Here is a 17,693-nt window from a genome sequence, read left to right as displayed (position 1 = left end):
TGCTTTTTTTACTATGCTTTTACTATGGGAAACTTTTATTAGGGCGGTTCCCTCCTACTTGGTGATGTGGATGAGTTGCCTGCATGCGGGGTATGGGAAATCTATTTGAAAATATTATATGTATCTGCCATTGAGTTTCATAGAACAGAAGGTTGGCTATTCTTAGAACACAGAACTGTGGGCGTCTAATGTTCTACAGAATGAAGTCATCAAGACACCACACTACAGGTCTGTCTAAAGAAGCTATGGGTCTGCTGTCTTCTGTTTCAGGACCATCAATGCCATTGAGAATTTCTAATCCTAAAGTTACTAGTTTAAAAACAGTAGGTTACAGCAGGTTGTTTAATACATCAACACAGACTTGTGGAAAACATAAATCTGCATATACTGCTGTTGTGCTTTATATTATGTGGGCAATACTTAACAGAAAACGATGCATGAATGGATAGTACCTTTACCTTCAATCTTGTCCCATATAATTTGATTTCCTTAAGCTGTCTGTAAAAGTAGTTGGCTGATTGATGAAATGCTTACAGCTCATAAGTTACTAAAAAGCAAAGTTCAACCAATGTTTATTAAACTTCTGCTTTATATATTTTACTTTATTTTACTTCTTTTGCTTCATCACTTGCTTAAGCTTCTTAAAAAGCAAGAAAACGAGAGTGGAATGCAACTGCCCCACCCCTTTTCAAAAGTAAACCTTTTCAGTGGTGGGCTGCTGATATCCAAGAACACTTACATAACAGAAACAATCAGTGAAGTGGCAAACCTCAGTCCCTGCATGACCTTGTCAGAGACACGGCTCCACAAGATTCTGTATCAGTGCATTTATTTTACAACTTTTAGTGCAGGCAGTAAGCCCACAAAGCAACCAAAGAAACATGTATGGGTTCTTGAAATAAATATTCCTGGGCATAGGTGTCAAAAAGTCTTCTGAGAAGATAGGATGTTGCAGCCCAGTCCCCCTCATGTCCCTGCAATTGAGGAAATGTGAGTGGTTGGAGTGTTTGGGTCTATATATAGCTGGTTGATGTAAGCTGCATGCCAGTCACTTTGGACGCACTGACATCCCCCCAGTTTGCTTCGGTACTGGGTATCGTGCAGACCCAGGCAGATCAAACTACACAAGCCTGACCCCTAGGTCCCTGCCTAAACCTTGGAGGAAAACTCAGTCTAGGACAAACGGGACCTATAGACAGGTACGTTATTGTTTAATTCATATATACAGTATTTATTGGCTTATACTGGTATATATCACATAAACTGAATTGTTCTGACCCCCAGACATTCACCTTGGACATATATCATTGTTGGACTGGTATAGCTATGTACTATGTTACTTACTTTAAACAAATTGTTACCTTTGAGTTTTTAATGTAGTTTTCCAGGGGAACCTTTTCTTTCACATATTCTTGCAATGTTAATTATTTCAATTTCAGGTGAACCGATATGTTGATATTGATATTTGGATATATTGTTTCTGTTACAATAATACCACATGATTAGAATATTTTGTTTTATGAAACCATAAATATAGAATATTACATATAAGATTATACAAATACTTGCAATCACAAATGCATATTATGGAGCATTGCAGATTACTCTGAAGTTTGTTTACTGAACTATAATATTTCATGTAGAAAAAAGCATGTTATTAGATCCATATTTCTATACAGGTTTATTTCCTGTTCAAATGTAAGCTCTTATAACTGTATTGCTTTCAGTACAACAGTGCATACAGTACATTCTGAATTCTCTGGAGGGTCAGCCAATACATTCTAATGGTCAGCAAATATTAGCTATTAATTTAACAGCGATTTATTGCCAGTCAAAAAGCAACACAAATATAAAATAGGTTTTTAAAACAATACTTTGTAATGCCTTATTTCTAGGATAAGTTCAAACCAACCAGTCTGGAGTTACTGGCATAAGAACATATTGATATAGAAGGCTGGTATTCTTAATCATCTGGGGGATAGATAAGGAATATTTTAAGAATAAACTATTCAGTATTGCTTTTCATTTTTTTTCAGTGTTCGAGATCCAACCCGTAGAACATCAGAGACAATGATGTCACACAGCATGATGACAACCAAGGAGAGGAAGATGCAGGCTGCAGCCATTATAAGAGAAATCCAAGGAACAGGTACGATGCTGCCAACCCAGCCTCTTTTGCCACGTCACTTACACTTCCTAGAGAACATTTTTAACCTTTAATTCAGCTCCCAAATGCCATTGACCCTGTTTGTGTTCTTGGCCATAAATAAGTCACTGGGATGTTTTACTACCTATAGTAACTAATCCTTCTGTAGTTGTCCTTGCTATTTTTGGGATGAACAACTGTTTGTAGCTGTTGGGAAGGAATGAAGCTCTATGACAGCTGATGAACATTCCTCATGGACAGCCTTTCAGCCCTAGATTGGGTTTTGACATCAGCACGACGCATTTCATTTGGGTGTGCGGCAGTGGGAATTTTAATAATTATCAAGGCAGAATATTTATTTAATTGTTTAATATTCAGACCTTAGACTGGATAAACTCTTGAGCAGTTTGTTTACTAAGGTGACAGCAGTGATAGCACTTGGTTACAACAACCGCATTTATCACACATTATTATTTATTTATAATAAGAACTGTCATTTATTTGAAGAATATGGGGTCATACTTTGAAGCTCAAGAAACTAGAGTACATCAGAGAGGATTATAATCTTTGAGTAACTAGCAAGAACAAATAACTGCTCCTTCTTGCAGCTATGCTGTTTCTTTCTAAATTAATACTTTTAGGTTTAATTCCACACAGAACATTTCAACAAATTAACAGATTTAAGCCATAGCAAATTTCATCACAATTGAACAAACAATTGTCAAGAAATATGCAAAACTGCTAAGTGTGACATATGTACGTATGGGGATATGTAACCCTTGCAGATTATAATAAAGGAAATGTGAGGGTTTTATTCAGTGTTGACCTCACTATTTTGGAAATAATAAAATGATATTCCAGTTCTTTTAGCTCAAGACCAGGGCCGTCATTTGCTATGGGACAGCCCATCCTTTGCTTGATCGGGGTAAATATGGAATTATTTAAATTATCAATAGTATTGTACAGTATTGCAGTTCTTGTAGAATATAATTTTAAAAAGTGTGACGTCACATTGTACCAGTTTTAGATTGGCACCGGAGTGCATGTAAGTCATCATTGTCTTTTTCACAGTGGATCGGCAGAAAGTGATATTTAAGGTGATATACACTACAGTATTAGATACATTCTGGTTAAAATTTACTGTTAGAACTATTGTTTTAAAATGTTACATTGCTTAAATATGCATTCATTTGGAAATAAATGATTAGGCAATATTATACATGTAATCGATGGACACTCTAAAATAAAGAGTTAAACTGCATTCTTGCCCCTGGCTCTTTTTGTAAAGCCCATGCAATACATAATTTTTTTCTTCAATGATCTGAAATAAGAATAGTCTATGTCCCTAGCTACTACTCTAAAACAGTTTAAAAAAAAAGAAAAAGATGTTGTATATGGCAAGCCAAATTGTCATTTAGAGATATCTCAAATGAATTTCCATTTACAAATTTAAATGAGATATCTAAAATGCATTTGCAGATATCTCAAAATGTTTCAAGATATATTTAAATAATTTTGCGATATCTCTAAATAACTTCCAGTTCTTTTAGAGATATCTCTAAATCATTTAGAGATATATCTAAAAAACTTCCTGTTCATTTAGAGATATCTCTAAATCATTTTAAGATTTCTCAAAATTATAACTTCCATGCATTCTATCTCATTTAAAGCTCCATTTAAATATATCTGGAAATGATTTAGAGATATCTTAAAATATTTAGAGATATCTCTCAATTAATTTGAGATATCTCTAAATGATCATTTGGCTTGCCATAGAAGCTGGCAGCAGAACAATCAAAGGTTAGCGTTAAAGCATTTACCCACTTTTAAAACACAAAAGTTTCAGTGGAAACACACACTTTATTATCATAAAATGAGACTTAGTGGATCAACATTTAAAAAATGCTTTAAAGTTAATTGCACATTTTGTGTAATATATTTTAAGAATAAGAATGGTGTTGACAAAGCACAGGATTCTACCTAGTTGTGAATTACTGCCTGTTTTTTCTCATTCATTATGCTATTTAGGACAGAGAATGATCAATGTTGACACAACTTTGCCCCCCCCCCCCCCACCCCAGTTTCTGAAATGACACCCCTGCTCAAGACCAAGAATTTTGAATGGGGCCAGACTGCTTTTGCCCCATTAAGAATATAATTTAAGAGCCAGGTGTGTCTGCACCATTGACCTATGTGCTCCATGCTAATGCAGGAGTGTGCTTGAATGGCACTTGCTTTGTGGGGGGTACCACAGTGTTTTTCTCAGTGTGCTTTGAGTTTATATAAAATATTGAGAAAATGATGTGCACATCTACCCAGGAAAGATATGCTACTGTATAAATTAATTGCTTCTGCTAATTGCTAAGTGCATTCATGGACTAATGATTTAGAATCCAATGCAATAATTCAGAATTAGCAACCCTAACTATTTTACCTCTTTCCTCAAAAGTAACATGGAATGCAACATTCAGTTTGAACTACTTAGTAACGATAACTAGCTCATTTGGCATTGGAACAGCAGATTATGGAAATTCTCATGAGTGCATTAAACATGATAGGCCACTGACACCATCTCTCTCTATAAATACAATTTTGAAATCCTTTCAGTGCAGTTCGTTTGAAGCGATATGGTATCAAAGAACACACATACAGTCACATATACTGTACACATATGCATGGGTTGGACAGGGAATTAGGAACACATGACATAACACTAGTAATAGGGTATAGGGCCACCAGGGTGAATTGGTGTGTGTGTTTAAATGGTTAAATAGAGATCCATAACTGTACCTCTATGATTACCACAGTCTCTTCTCCTTGCTAAGCTTTTCAGAATTAAATGACACTATTTTGTAATTATAAAACTATTTTTACGCTCAATGGAACAGGGAAATAATGCAATTTACGAAATGGTGCTGTATTTCTTGACTAAATTCCCCTCTTTGGTTAAGCAATAAACCTCTGCTATGTTGAGTTTCACAGTCCACCCTAATTACATAAGATTAGTTGTCTGAGATTAATGTCTTGCTTGTTTGATGCTAAAACTGATGCATAGTTCTTTATTTATATTTTGATGATGTAATAAAACGATGACATAAGAGCAACTGCAGAACTTACACTACATCTGGGTATATCATTAGCTATGGTTGTGCTTGACTGTGTAGTGTTCAGCAGATATAAAATATCCCTCTTGGATAAAGATCTCTGGGGAATACTCATATTTCAGCAACACCAAACTCTCTTTTGCTAACCAAAAATAAAAAAATACAGAATATGTATATTTATACTGAGTCTCTGCAGCAGGACGTAAACAGCAACGCAAAACATACTAGTAGTTTACATCCAGAACTAGATGGTTTTAAGGATGATTACAAATATTGGGCATGTCCGCTACTGTACACATTCACAATTTACATCAAGGTCTGGAATATTGACTTGCAAGAGAAACTCAATCACAAGGATATAGTCTTAAAGGTACAGCTAATGGCAGTGACTATGACTATTTTGGGAACAAACATGTATCTTGGTGGTGGCATGCATCAATTCCTGTGTAAGCCTGTGTGGTCACTTGTGTTTGGTTTTAGATTCCGATTCCATGGACCTTGGAAAAAAGTTCAGCACGCCCAAAGACATCATGCTGGAAGAGCTATCCTTGCAGTCCAACAGGGGCTCCAGACTCTTCAAAATGCGTCAGCGGAGATCTGAAAAATACACTTTCGAAAACTTCCAGAATGAAACCAACATGCAAATGAATGTAAGCAATTAAAATATTTCATTCAGATGCTAAATACATTCAAATCTAACAAAGCAATGAATTTCTTTTAGGTTTATTTTCCATACATTGTACTTGTTAGTCAAACAAAATACTCATGTTGTGTTTATTTCACTCAGAGAGTTTTAGTAAAATGATTATGCTTGTACTGTATCTGTTTTTCACAGATCATTTGTAATAGTCATGGGTTTAGAATATTTTTAATTGCATAGGATTATTATAAACAAACATATTTTCTCTGCTGGAGAACAGAGGACTGGTGGTACAGATTAGAAACTGGTAAGATTGTAAAAGTGTTTATGGAGGTTTAACACTAAAATAAATATATTTAAATATTACAATAAATTGACTTCACTGAAAGTATTGATAGCTATTATTAAATATATTTTGTTGCTGTAAGCATAAAAAAAGGTAATCAGCACAAAACCACTAAATAGGCATTCAAGTTCGCATTGCTCACCAACAAACCACATGTGAAAAAAAACTACTGCCAGTTGTGACAATCCCTCAAAATGGTTAATATAGCTCTAGCTAGCCTAAATGGAGAATCCTATAGCCTATGATTTCAAATTATGATTCACAAAAGGTCCAATTTGGCAAGATCATATGTTGCGAGAAAGCTGTTTTGTTGGGAAGATTTTATTAATAACGTTTTTTTTTTGTTCTAACTTTCAAGGCATTTGTGCAGGTATTATCGCTCAATGTTGTTTAGCAAGAGGCACACAAAGATTTCAGCCAATATATTTTCAAATGGGGAGCCATTTGGGGCATTTCTTTAGGTATACCTTTAGGATTAAGGATCTCAGCAGTATTTCTTTCCAGGTTTAAATGGGTGTATACAATACCAATTACAGTACCAGTTGCATTGCTTGTCTTTGGAAGGAGTTCCTATATACATTTTGTGCCATAACTTTGCAATCCATAGATTTCCACGCTAACCGATGGGTGAGGATGATCTGTGTGACATTAACCCATATGAGTCCAAATTGTTTTTTTTATTTATTTCTCACTAGAATGGTGTTCCTCTTCAAGCTCAGAATAGTGAAGCGACAGAAAATGGCAAAAGAGATGGTAACAGCTTGGATGTTGGACACTCACCCAAAACACCACCAAATACACCCGACCCCAGAACCCCACCTAACCCAGACAATATAGCTCCAGGTTGGTGAATTAGACACAGTTCATAGGTTGATAAGTATTACATTCAAAATGGGTTTGTTTTATATAAGCTGCATTTTTAGTTCAGTGAATCAGAATTATTGTATTAGCTAAACCAGGGTTGTGGAAGATAATCTGAATATCCTCTGGACACAGCACAGAGTTTTCTCACTCTCTCCTTCCATCAAACATAATATTGATATTGCTAATATGAGCTGTGGTTCTTTAATGAATTTACAATATGCAATATTTTTATTGAATCATTTTAAAGAATTATAAGCTATAAGTGAAACTGTGGTATAAAACTCAGAGCACGTTTCTGAATTATTCTTGTCCCATAAACATTCTTGTTCTAGGAAAAATGAAAATAACGTCCCAAGAGCGCAGTCGATTGTATCTTTACTTCCTGTTTCTTTCATGATGTTTAGTTCAGGAAAATCATTGTTTTAATTAGTGTAAAGGGGCTTTCCTTTGGAATGTACAAAGTCCCCCTAAAAATATAAACATTCTAGTTGAGAGTCAGTTGTGACAGAACAGGGTGTAAATGTATTTGAACATAGCAGCAATGTATAACAATTTGAAAATAACCGTTTAAACCAATGTGAATAATGTAGTGCACCCTGTCTTTATATATAAACAGAGGTAGCTCCAAATGCAGCCTCCATCTAACAAATGAAATAGGCATTTTTGTACTGAGGTTAGAAAAATCAACCTCACTAACAATACATGTGAGTCTCTTTAGACTATTTGTGTATGTATACAATACTCCATGGAAGACCCTATTTAAAGTTTTAAAAGGCAGTGATATTTAGAAATGCTACTGTGAGGCAATTAAGAGATGGCCTAGTATGGTTAACTTTAACATTCACATTGAGAGAACATGTGATGCATCCCAAACACAGGATATGGTGGACCCTTGAAGGACATTCCTCCTGAGAGGTTTAATACCACAGCTGTCCCGAAATCCTACCATTCTCCTTGGGAACAAGCCATCATCAATGACCCTAACCTGCTGGATACTTTACACCTCCAGATGCCATTGCCTGAACTAAAACAGGACAGGCAAGATTTTAAAAGCTTCAACAGGTAAATGCACACAGGCCTACAATTATAATAGTAATATACTAAGGAATAATTGCTGAAAACATTTTACTGAGATAAACTGTTGTCAAGTTTGTAATGTAAATCCCACAACAATTTTGATTAGAGAAGCTCACTGGAGCCAGTGCCTCTAGTAAACTCGATGTGGGGGAGAGAGACTGCTTCACAAATAGGACTTTAATCTAACCAGTTTAAATGCATTAGTATACAATTCCATAAATATATATATATATATATATATATATATATATATATATATATATATATATATATATATATATATATATATATATCGGATCTGGGGATCTGACAATCAACTAGTATACCGAACCATGAAATTAAATTTAAAAAGTGTATTATTTGTAATGGTCATAATTCAGAAACAACTTTAACTTTGGGGTTTGGAATTCAAGTGGGCTTTTTCTGAAATTAAATGAGTTCAGGACCAGAAATAAAAATGAAGCTCTCTCTGTCACAACTATTGAAGAAATCAACACCAATATATCCAGTTTGTTTCAACACAACAAACACATATACACATATACAAATTATACATTTTATTTCAGTTTCTTTCTGTACACAAAGGGTTTCAATGATTAACAAATGTATTATTTCAGTACATTTTGTACAAAAGCCATTCTTCAGATGTGTAGAAATAATTTAGCTGAAGGACTGAAATACTCTTACAGTGTTTTAGCCTTATCGACTCCCAGGTTTATTTCATGTTTCGATAATTAAAAATGTGGTTAATTCACTGATTGTGAATTTGGTCATTACATTTACCCCATTTTTTTGTATTCACTGTAACATGTATTGTAATGTACTTTTATAGGTCCCCATGCGAAATCAATATTTATTTTGATGTGTATTAATGTACAAGGTGGTTTTAAAGTCAGTATGTAACTTTGTAATGTCACTGTGGAAAACTTCATTACAGACCATGAAACTTGGCAGATACCAGCACCAAATGATAGACAAAAATATTTTAGGACTAATACCACAGGTTGTAAACAGATTGCAGCTGATACTGACAAGTGTAATTGCACTGCTTAATATGGCTTCCATTTTCATACTTCTTAAAAGAGAGATAATAAATTTAACACTGGTTCTTCTAGTCTTAAATCAGTTTAAATTCCTGTATGCTTCCTGTTTTTTTACACCTTCAGAGTCGCTACTCCTTTTGGTGGTTTTGACAAAGCCTCCAGGATCATCACTTTCAAGGCACCGGAGATGGACATGAGCTTTATGAATGCTGCCCCAAAACCCACAGATTTCCAAGACCTAGTTGGCAAGCGCCCTACTTTTAACAGGACGGCCCAGGGTTGGATTTCAGATGGAACCCCTGTCGTCATCCCTGTTGTGCCTTGGGAATCCATCATCCCTGAGTCTGATGACCTTTGATGTGCTTAAATAACAAAGAAATCTGATACCATACAATAAATAAGATGGTTTGCACATAATGTGTCACCCAGTATGTTGCTGCTGCCACCATTGTATTTATAGGTGTGATATTATTTAAATGTGTTGGAACAGATAGACTTCACCAGGGGGTGGGGTAGTGTTAATTCAACAGGCCCTAACTGTGAAGTAAAACAGCACTATTATAATATATATATATATATATATATATATATATATATATATATATATATATATATATATATATATATATATATATAAATATCATGCTATTAAATACATTTACATAAATATACTATTAGACAAGGATTCAAAATGTTTTGTTTTTTTTTTTGTAATGAAGAACAGCAAGTAAATTGAATATTTCTTGTATGATACGTTTTTGATGGGGGCGTGTGTTAATGGAAATTACCTTTTTGGATATAGTGTCTTTGCCTTTTACATAACATTTGCATATGAGAACTTAACTCTATTTTAACATAAAATTACAGTACCATGCACACAAGTACACTACTGGTGTTGCTCAAGTATACATCAATATATAAGTACTAACATTTTTAAAGATTTTGAATAAATGCCTGCATTAAGATAAGATATTGTGACATCAGTCATGCTGACTGATGCGTTTTTATCCCTCACAGCTTCAAATAGGGCAGCTTAGATAAAGTTGTAACATGAAATTCCTCTTCATGACACTTGATTTATGGAAGTTTCCAAATATACTATCGATTTTTTTGTGAAATCCGACCTAGATAATAGAGCACTTACAACCACTGACCACCAGGTGGTCCCAATGACAGTTAACCACTGAATTTTCATTTTTAGAAATATAATACATGTATGTTAGAATTCCAAGAAGAAAAAAGCTAATAATGGTTAAATATAGGATACTACATTAACATTTATGGAAGTAAAAAACAAACAAACAAAAAAAAAACCTCTCTGTGTCAGTTCATGCAGTAATGTATAAGAAGATAAGAAAAGTTACAAACCAGAAGACAGCATTCGGCCCATCAATGCTTGTCCAAGATGTATTGTAAAGAAAATGTATTTCTAAATTAAAGAGCTGAATTCAGGGGAAATTAGTAAAAAGCTCCACATCTCTTTAGCAATATGGCACAATTTAAAGGTGTCCAGTCATTCTGTCAATGGATTTGAATATCAAACTGGGACTAGTGCTAGTACCATCTGCAGTGCACAAGTCAATCTAGAATGTGATTTAGAGGCTGATTTCTGCCAGCACTCCTAAGTGGGATTGATAGAAGATAAGAAATGTTGAGAATAAGAAGAGTCTTGTCCCTTGCTAGCACACTTACTACTGTGAACTATTTCATGTGTGAATCTTCTGTTCCAAAACCAGTTTGTTTATACAGGAATTACAAATTGAAATGTATGCTTACTTTTTTTAACTAAAGTACAGTACAAATGCATATTTTTCATATTTAGTGGCAGGTATAATACAAAATGTATACATTATAATTAGCATTATAATTATTTATTTCTATTTTTTTTTAAATGTATAACTCTGGACAGGGTAATATTTTATAAAACCGGCAAATTAATTTAGTTTTTAAAATGTGCACATTTTAATTTCACATTTTAAGTCAATAAGTTCCTTTACAACACTTTGCCTGTCTTGGTAGTCCTAGTTGTTATAGAAACTGGTGCACAGAAACTAAAAGCCTGTCAAAACAAGTATCTAAGTCAGTAACTTTCCACTGTTGATTTCTGAAGTGTTTATCCTCATCTGGCTACAGTAGACTGTACTGGCCAGGCAGCCTGTGAGCTCAAGCGGACACCTGCAGGTCTAGCCTTTGTACTCCAGAGGCCGGTAGCTTGCCAACATCCACTCTCCTGGATGTATTTGTTTGTGAGGAAAACCAGCTGTGTTAAGAGCAAATTTATTCTGAGAACAGCACACCCCAAGTAGATATGCTGGCTTGCCCTTACCATCCATCACCTCACAACTCTGTATGCAAAGAAACAGACAGTTAATGAATGCAACAGCTGCATGGATACTCTATGTGGTGCATGATAATGATAGAAGGGCCCCATATGGTCCCTGGGCACAGTATTTAAGGTAATGTCTGCCATTTAATTTGAGGTTTATAACATGAAGTTGTGAGTGAGTTTATGTATCTCTTGCCCACGTTCACTATCATTACCCTTATACAAGTTTACATTGGTATTTTTGCACTGTATTTTTGCACTTTTCCCATGCTTTTTCCATGGTAATACCATGTATTAACCATAATTTACCCTTGTTTACCATGTTTATTAATATGCTTTACCATACCTCACTGTTCTTTACATTACTTTACCATGCTTTCACTATGCTTTATTATGCTTTGCTATGCTTTTACAATGGTAAACTTTTATAAGGGTAACTGATAAAAGTGATTGGCAAAGAAGTTCACATATGTAAATGTTCATGTGAACAGCATGGTCTGAACATTATAAAGTGTTTTTTTTTCTTAATATTTTTAAATATTATCTAAAACGTAAAAAATAAATAAAAAAATACTAAACATTTTGACAAATTGTCTTTATGAATGTTCTATACTACCTGTAAAATGAAAACTAACTAAACTAAACAGCCATTACGTGATATTTAAGACCTTTATAACCCTAACCTAACCACACCTTTATGTTTAACATATTCTCTGCCTCTTTCAAATATGCTGGGTTTCAATGGCCTGCTAATTGTCTTTTTATAGTTTCTGTTTCTGCCCTTTCAGCCCACTGAAATCTCATTCAGTCTTTATATATGCAAATGTAATCCAACCCCCCTTGGCTGTAAAGTAAAGTAAATTAATATTTTACAGATTTTCTGATTAATATGTACAGTACAGTCCATAGATTAATTGCTTTATTACAAAATGAAAAAAAGGATTTAAAAAATAATGCAACTTAATTTGTTTAAAATTCAGCCCCTTCCTGCTTCAAGAGATCATATATACTGTCTGTAGAGTATGTGATACCTTCTTATTATGTATGAATTTGTATAAGTGCAGACAGACCTTAAGTTGTCTCCTGCACAGTTAACAGTAGGATAGGAAAACTTTGATTTTATTAGCTGCATATAGGATTGTTTCCAATCATGCACACTGATCTTATAAATGTACTGTAACTGTAGTATGTGGAACTCCAGTATTTGTTTTAGACATTTTGAAATACTGCTTTGCAAATTTCTCATTTCTTGGCACCTTTTTATATAATAGCTGAAATGCACGCAAATTCTTTTGAATGTGTTTAGTCTTAGCGGTCTGTATAGAACTAGCAGTAAGAGATTATAAAGGTGCCTGAAAAATATCTCTATTGTTATTCCAAATAGTAGAAGAGTAGAAAGAGTAGAAGCCTGGTGCTTTTGTTTCAGCAGGTGTTTACTTGAAGCGGATAATCCCAAATCTACAGTCAGATATTTGTGGAGCATTGCTGACATAAAAAAAACACACACAAAAAAACAAACTATGGACTGTGTTGCTGTAAGCCGTTTAGGACAATTTAAGTATTTAATTTTTTTTTCTCATATGATTTGTGCCAGTAATTATTCTGAACAGTTTCATCTTGCGTGATTTTCTGGGGTCTAATACATAATCCACAGGAGTCTGCAGACAGCGACAATTTGTTTTATATACATGGGTGGCCTGACTGCTCAACAGCACTTCTGAAATCACACATGGAAACTTGTATTGCTCAAATTTTACTCACTATTACACAATTGTTACCACACCCTGAGAGAAAATAAATATGCATATCCAGTGTTTCCTGAAAGAGTAGACCAAATTTTTCTGGTTTTATTATACCAATGCTCCCTAGTTATTTTAATAATTTGCATTGTCATGTTGAATAAATCTTTCCTGTATAAGACTCTTTCACTTATACGGTATATTGTATGATGTGCAAGTCAGAGATGTAATGAGAGTACTGTTCTTGTACACATTTTATTCACAATTATTTCCTAAAGAATATGTACAGTGTATTGATGTTTCAGTCCAGATTCAAAACATTCAGAGCAGCCAACTTACTTGTCCATCTTGGGTAATGTATGTTTAGTATTACTCACATGGACAGGAAACTTACCAGAATACCAAAGTCATCGAGTCAACCAACTGTAAAAGTGCCAGTCCTGAAAAATGTAGCCTTTATTACAAGTGTTGGAATTGTCACATGATAATACAGCAATTCCAAGTCATTACGTAATTGATTCCAATTGAAATCTTGTAATTAACTGTTATTAGTGTTGCAACAGAATTGGAATAGAATTCATGAGAATGGTGGAATGCCCATGTGTCTTGTTTTGAATAAAATTACACCATTCATGGTTTGACATTTTATGTCATGATTTTTTTTTTCCATTACCCACTTCCCTGTATGGGTTAAGATGTATATTACATGACATGCACAGGTTTTGTTGGACTAAAAATGCATTTCCAGTATCAAATTAAGGAAGATGGCTGGTTTCATCTGCAGCAGTGGTGTAGTGGTAAATAAAAAAAAATTAAAAAGTGGGTAAACTCCCCTGTTTGGTGGTGTTAAACAGATAGATTGAACAGATAAACATAAACAGATACATTGTTATTGACCCTCAGCCAACCAGAGCCCCACCCCCATACAGTTATTTCCTCTCTCAGGTGTGAACAGTCACAGACCCAACGGTACGCTTCACTGAACGGTTCTGTGAGCATCCTTTCGGGGGCTAGGATGAAGGCTACCAGCACTGCCCTGCAGGTCCATTGGGCCTAACACAGAACATTAACAGAACATAAACAACCAATCACAGAACACTCAGTCCAGTGGCCACGCCCCCCTGCTTGCACTGCGGTTTTCTGACAGAGAGCTCAGCTGTGAGTCTCAGGCACAACTCAACAGAGATGCTCACTGTTAAAATGTCTTTAACACAGGATTTGCATGCCACAGGAGAACAGAAATGAGTAAACTCTGTATCCCTTATATGAGAAGTGGGTAAACGCTATATTGCCCAAATTAAACGTGGGTAAACGCTGTTTACCTGCGTATACCTTCCACTACACCACTGATCTGCAGTCTCCCAATACAACTAGACAATAAACAGGTAAAAAAATATATATATACACATGATATCAGTGTGCTCCTCTTGCTTACTTCTAATAACGACTTTGTTAAAAATTCAATTTCATTGCCCTTACAGTTGAGTACCCACCCCTAAGCATGCGTATACACTCATTGTTTCACTTTCACCATTAAAAAGACTTGGAGAAAATGATTTAAAAGTATGTATCTTAGAAATTTTCAAATAAAAAATACATATACTTGTATTCCTGTTGAAATTGACATCCTTTCCAAAGATTTAGTTTGAAACATGATTGCCAATGCTTGCCTTTTTAATCTTTTTTGCATTGTGAACAACATTTTTCACTGTTAAATTTGTTGTTTTGCAGGGAACAAAAAACTTAGCAATGTACCCCTGATACAGCACTTGGGCTGAATCTGGTAAGGATGCAACCACGGCCTACTTTATAAGGGAAAACAGCTTTAAATTAGTCATGAGTTTATTAATTATTATTATATATGTGGCCATATAATGAATTAATGTAACAGTCAAAACATTACATTGAACACTTTTGAATTCCCCAGCCTCTTTTTTTTTTAATGCCCCTCGTTTCACCCCATATAGTATTAACAACATGAATCAATGACCTGGTTTTGGGTGAATTAAGTAATACATTCTCGATTAAAAAAGACTGATTGAAAAAGCAATCACAGCCATATAATGAGGCACTATTTTTAAAACAGAAATCTATTTTAATTCTATTTGTAGCAACACATTATCCATTTGACTGCACTGAATGCTTCCATCGCCTTTACAGTATGTATCAGTCAGAAAACATCTTGTCACAACTAAATCTAGCTAAAATAAAGATTAAAATTAGATAACCTTAAAAAACACAACTACAAATGCTGAAGAAGATATGATTAGGAAAAAAAACTATACAATAGTTATTGTTCAAAATATGTTTGCAAACAAAGATATTGTATTATTTAGTCAAAACAAACATATAGTATGAGACCATTACTGCCCTTAGAAAATGTTTTATAATATTTGATGTATGATTAAGCAATGTCAGACTAACTGTATGCTTTTCATGATATGTCTTGCACATAATGTATTAATCCAAATATAAACAGCTGTACTTTATATGTAAGGATGCTATTTGGGTATTCACAAAAAAAATACTTTAATTGTATATATTTCATGAGCACTGTTATTCCCTGTGTAGATTAAAAGCATTGCATAGTCATCCCTTTTCATGTTTACGGTATTAACCAACGAGTTGCTGCCCTCATAAGAAGCCATTTATTGAGTCCCTTTTCTTCTGGATAAGTGATAATACAATTTACTTCAGAAAGAAACATTTGAGAAGTTGTGCTACTGGTGGTGCTGCTATCTTTAAGTATGATAACAGTAATGGATGGTTTGGGCATTGTATGCAGCAGTGCCGGACCACAAAAATGTTTGGGCCTGGGACAACTTTTTAAGTCAGCCCCCCCGGGCAATCATCTTTCCTCTCAGCTGTAAAAATAAATCGTCCTGTCAGGGCCAGGAAAAAAATTCCTGGTTGTCCTGACTCCCCACCCCCCCATGGGCAGCACTGGTATGCAGTATTAACATTACAAAATCACACACAGTTATAAGTTAAAATGTAATCCTTTGGTACTGTATGTAAGCAATAGAGGTACAGCAAAGAAGGTGGTGGCCATATAACTCACACAGTTTACCGTGTTAACTTGACGCAGTGGCGAGTTGTATCAATGGGTTGTCACTTTGTTGCATTGCTGCCAACTGGCTGCAAAACAACCTTTTCTGCAAACATTATGAGACCTCACATGCAGGCTCAACTATTATGTCAAAACCCCCACTCTTCCCCTGCTGCCTCTCACTGCTCATTTTTTGTTATCCAATGTTCACTATGCTCTTTAGACACAGAGATCCTGCATAGGGAACATAGTGGTAAAAATAAAGATAGGCATTGAAACGTGTGTCTTCATTCATTTATATAATTAACTCCTAACATATGCAGGCAGCCAAAAGATTAGTGGATTAATCAATACATTTGATAGATGTAACTGGTCATTGACAAGTGCATTGAATTGAATCAGTTGACCTTTATATTTTGTTCAGGTCCCAGCAAGGTAGCCTGTAAGCTGATGAAGTTTGTCAGTTGAAGGCAGTAGACTAGGGTCAAACTACAGCAGGGTGACCTTTTCAGATGCTGCCACATTCACTAGGAATACATTTCCCATGGAAGACACTGCCTTGTTTACAGTGGAAACATGTCTAACATAATCTGCATCTGTTATTAAACAAATTATCAAACTTGACTTGCCGCATAATTTGGTAAAAGCATAGCAGTCTGGCAAAGACATGATAATATGTTGTTAAAACACAAATATCTTAAAAATGGCTGAAAAGGGGATGCAATATTTCAGGTGAAGCAATGCAAATACCAGATACTCTCGACACATTTTATAGTCCCCACCAATTGTAATGCATATTAACCCTATTTCGTACAGCCTACATACTATAACAAATGTTGATGCACTTTGTGTCTTATAGTTTCATGAAGCCATTAGCCAAACTGTGCTGAAGGGGGGTTTTCTTCATTAGCCACACTGGCTGCCCCTGTCAGTAGTATTGAAAAAACAGTCAAGGTCCTTCAACATGAGCATTACAGCTGTTGGCAAAGCTGTTTAGTTGTCCCCTGTTTGAGTGACTGTGTGATAATCCAGCATTCACTGTCATGTAGGACAGTAGACAGGCGTGAGATTTTTTTTCATCAGACACATATTTATTTTCTCTATTGCTGTCATCATGCTTGGTGGGGACTGTCAAAAATACAGTACATGGACGGATTTGACCAAGAGTTAGATCATAGCTGCACCTGATGCAACTTAGATTATCATTGTGGCTTTCTTGCTGCTTGGAGCTTTGCAATCATATTTTTAAGGTTACTTTCTAGGCCCACAATCCTTACCAACATGCTCCCTTTGTGTGTTGACTATTTTGGTGAATCCTGGTGATTTCAAAATCCTAACCTTCCAAGAGGATCACCCATC

The 17,693-nt window shown here is 35.1% G+C and overlaps 1 protein-coding gene across 2 annotated transcripts; it reads left to right on the top strand.

Annotated features, from left to right (window-relative positions):
• The first annotated feature begins 1,038 nt into the window (after window positions 1–1,038).
• LOC117421031 (myozenin-2) lies at window positions 1,039–13,926 on the top strand. 2 transcript variants are annotated; one of them, XM_034034888.3, is made up of 6 exons: window positions 1,039–1,199; window positions 2,037–2,149; window positions 5,731–5,900; window positions 6,932–7,079; window positions 7,979–8,162; window positions 9,344–13,926. In XM_034034888.3, exons 2-6 carry the CDS (start codon window positions 2,071–2,073, stop codon window positions 9,576–9,578), a joined length of 816 nt encoding a protein of 271 aa, XP_033890779.2. In that variant the 5' UTR covers window positions 1,039–1,199; window positions 2,037–2,070; the 3' UTR covers window positions 9,579–13,926. The 2 variants fall into 2 exon arrangements, with proteins under 2 accessions (XP_033890779.2, XP_033890780.2); XM_034034889.3 differs by lacking the exon at window positions 1,039–1,199 and adding an exon at window positions 3,008–3,071 and having other exon boundaries at window positions 2,040–2,149.
• The last annotated feature ends 3,767 nt before the right edge of the window (window positions 13,927–17,693 follow it).

This window comes from Acipenser ruthenus, chromosome 1 (genome assembly GCF_902713425.1).
Source record: "Acipenser ruthenus chromosome 1, fAciRut3.2 maternal haplotype, whole genome shotgun sequence".
Classification (NCBI taxonomy): domain Eukaryota; kingdom Metazoa; phylum Chordata; class Actinopteri; order Acipenseriformes; family Acipenseridae; genus Acipenser; species Acipenser ruthenus.
Note: the sequence above shows the minus strand (reverse complement) of the source record. Positions and strands in the feature narration are given on the sequence as shown.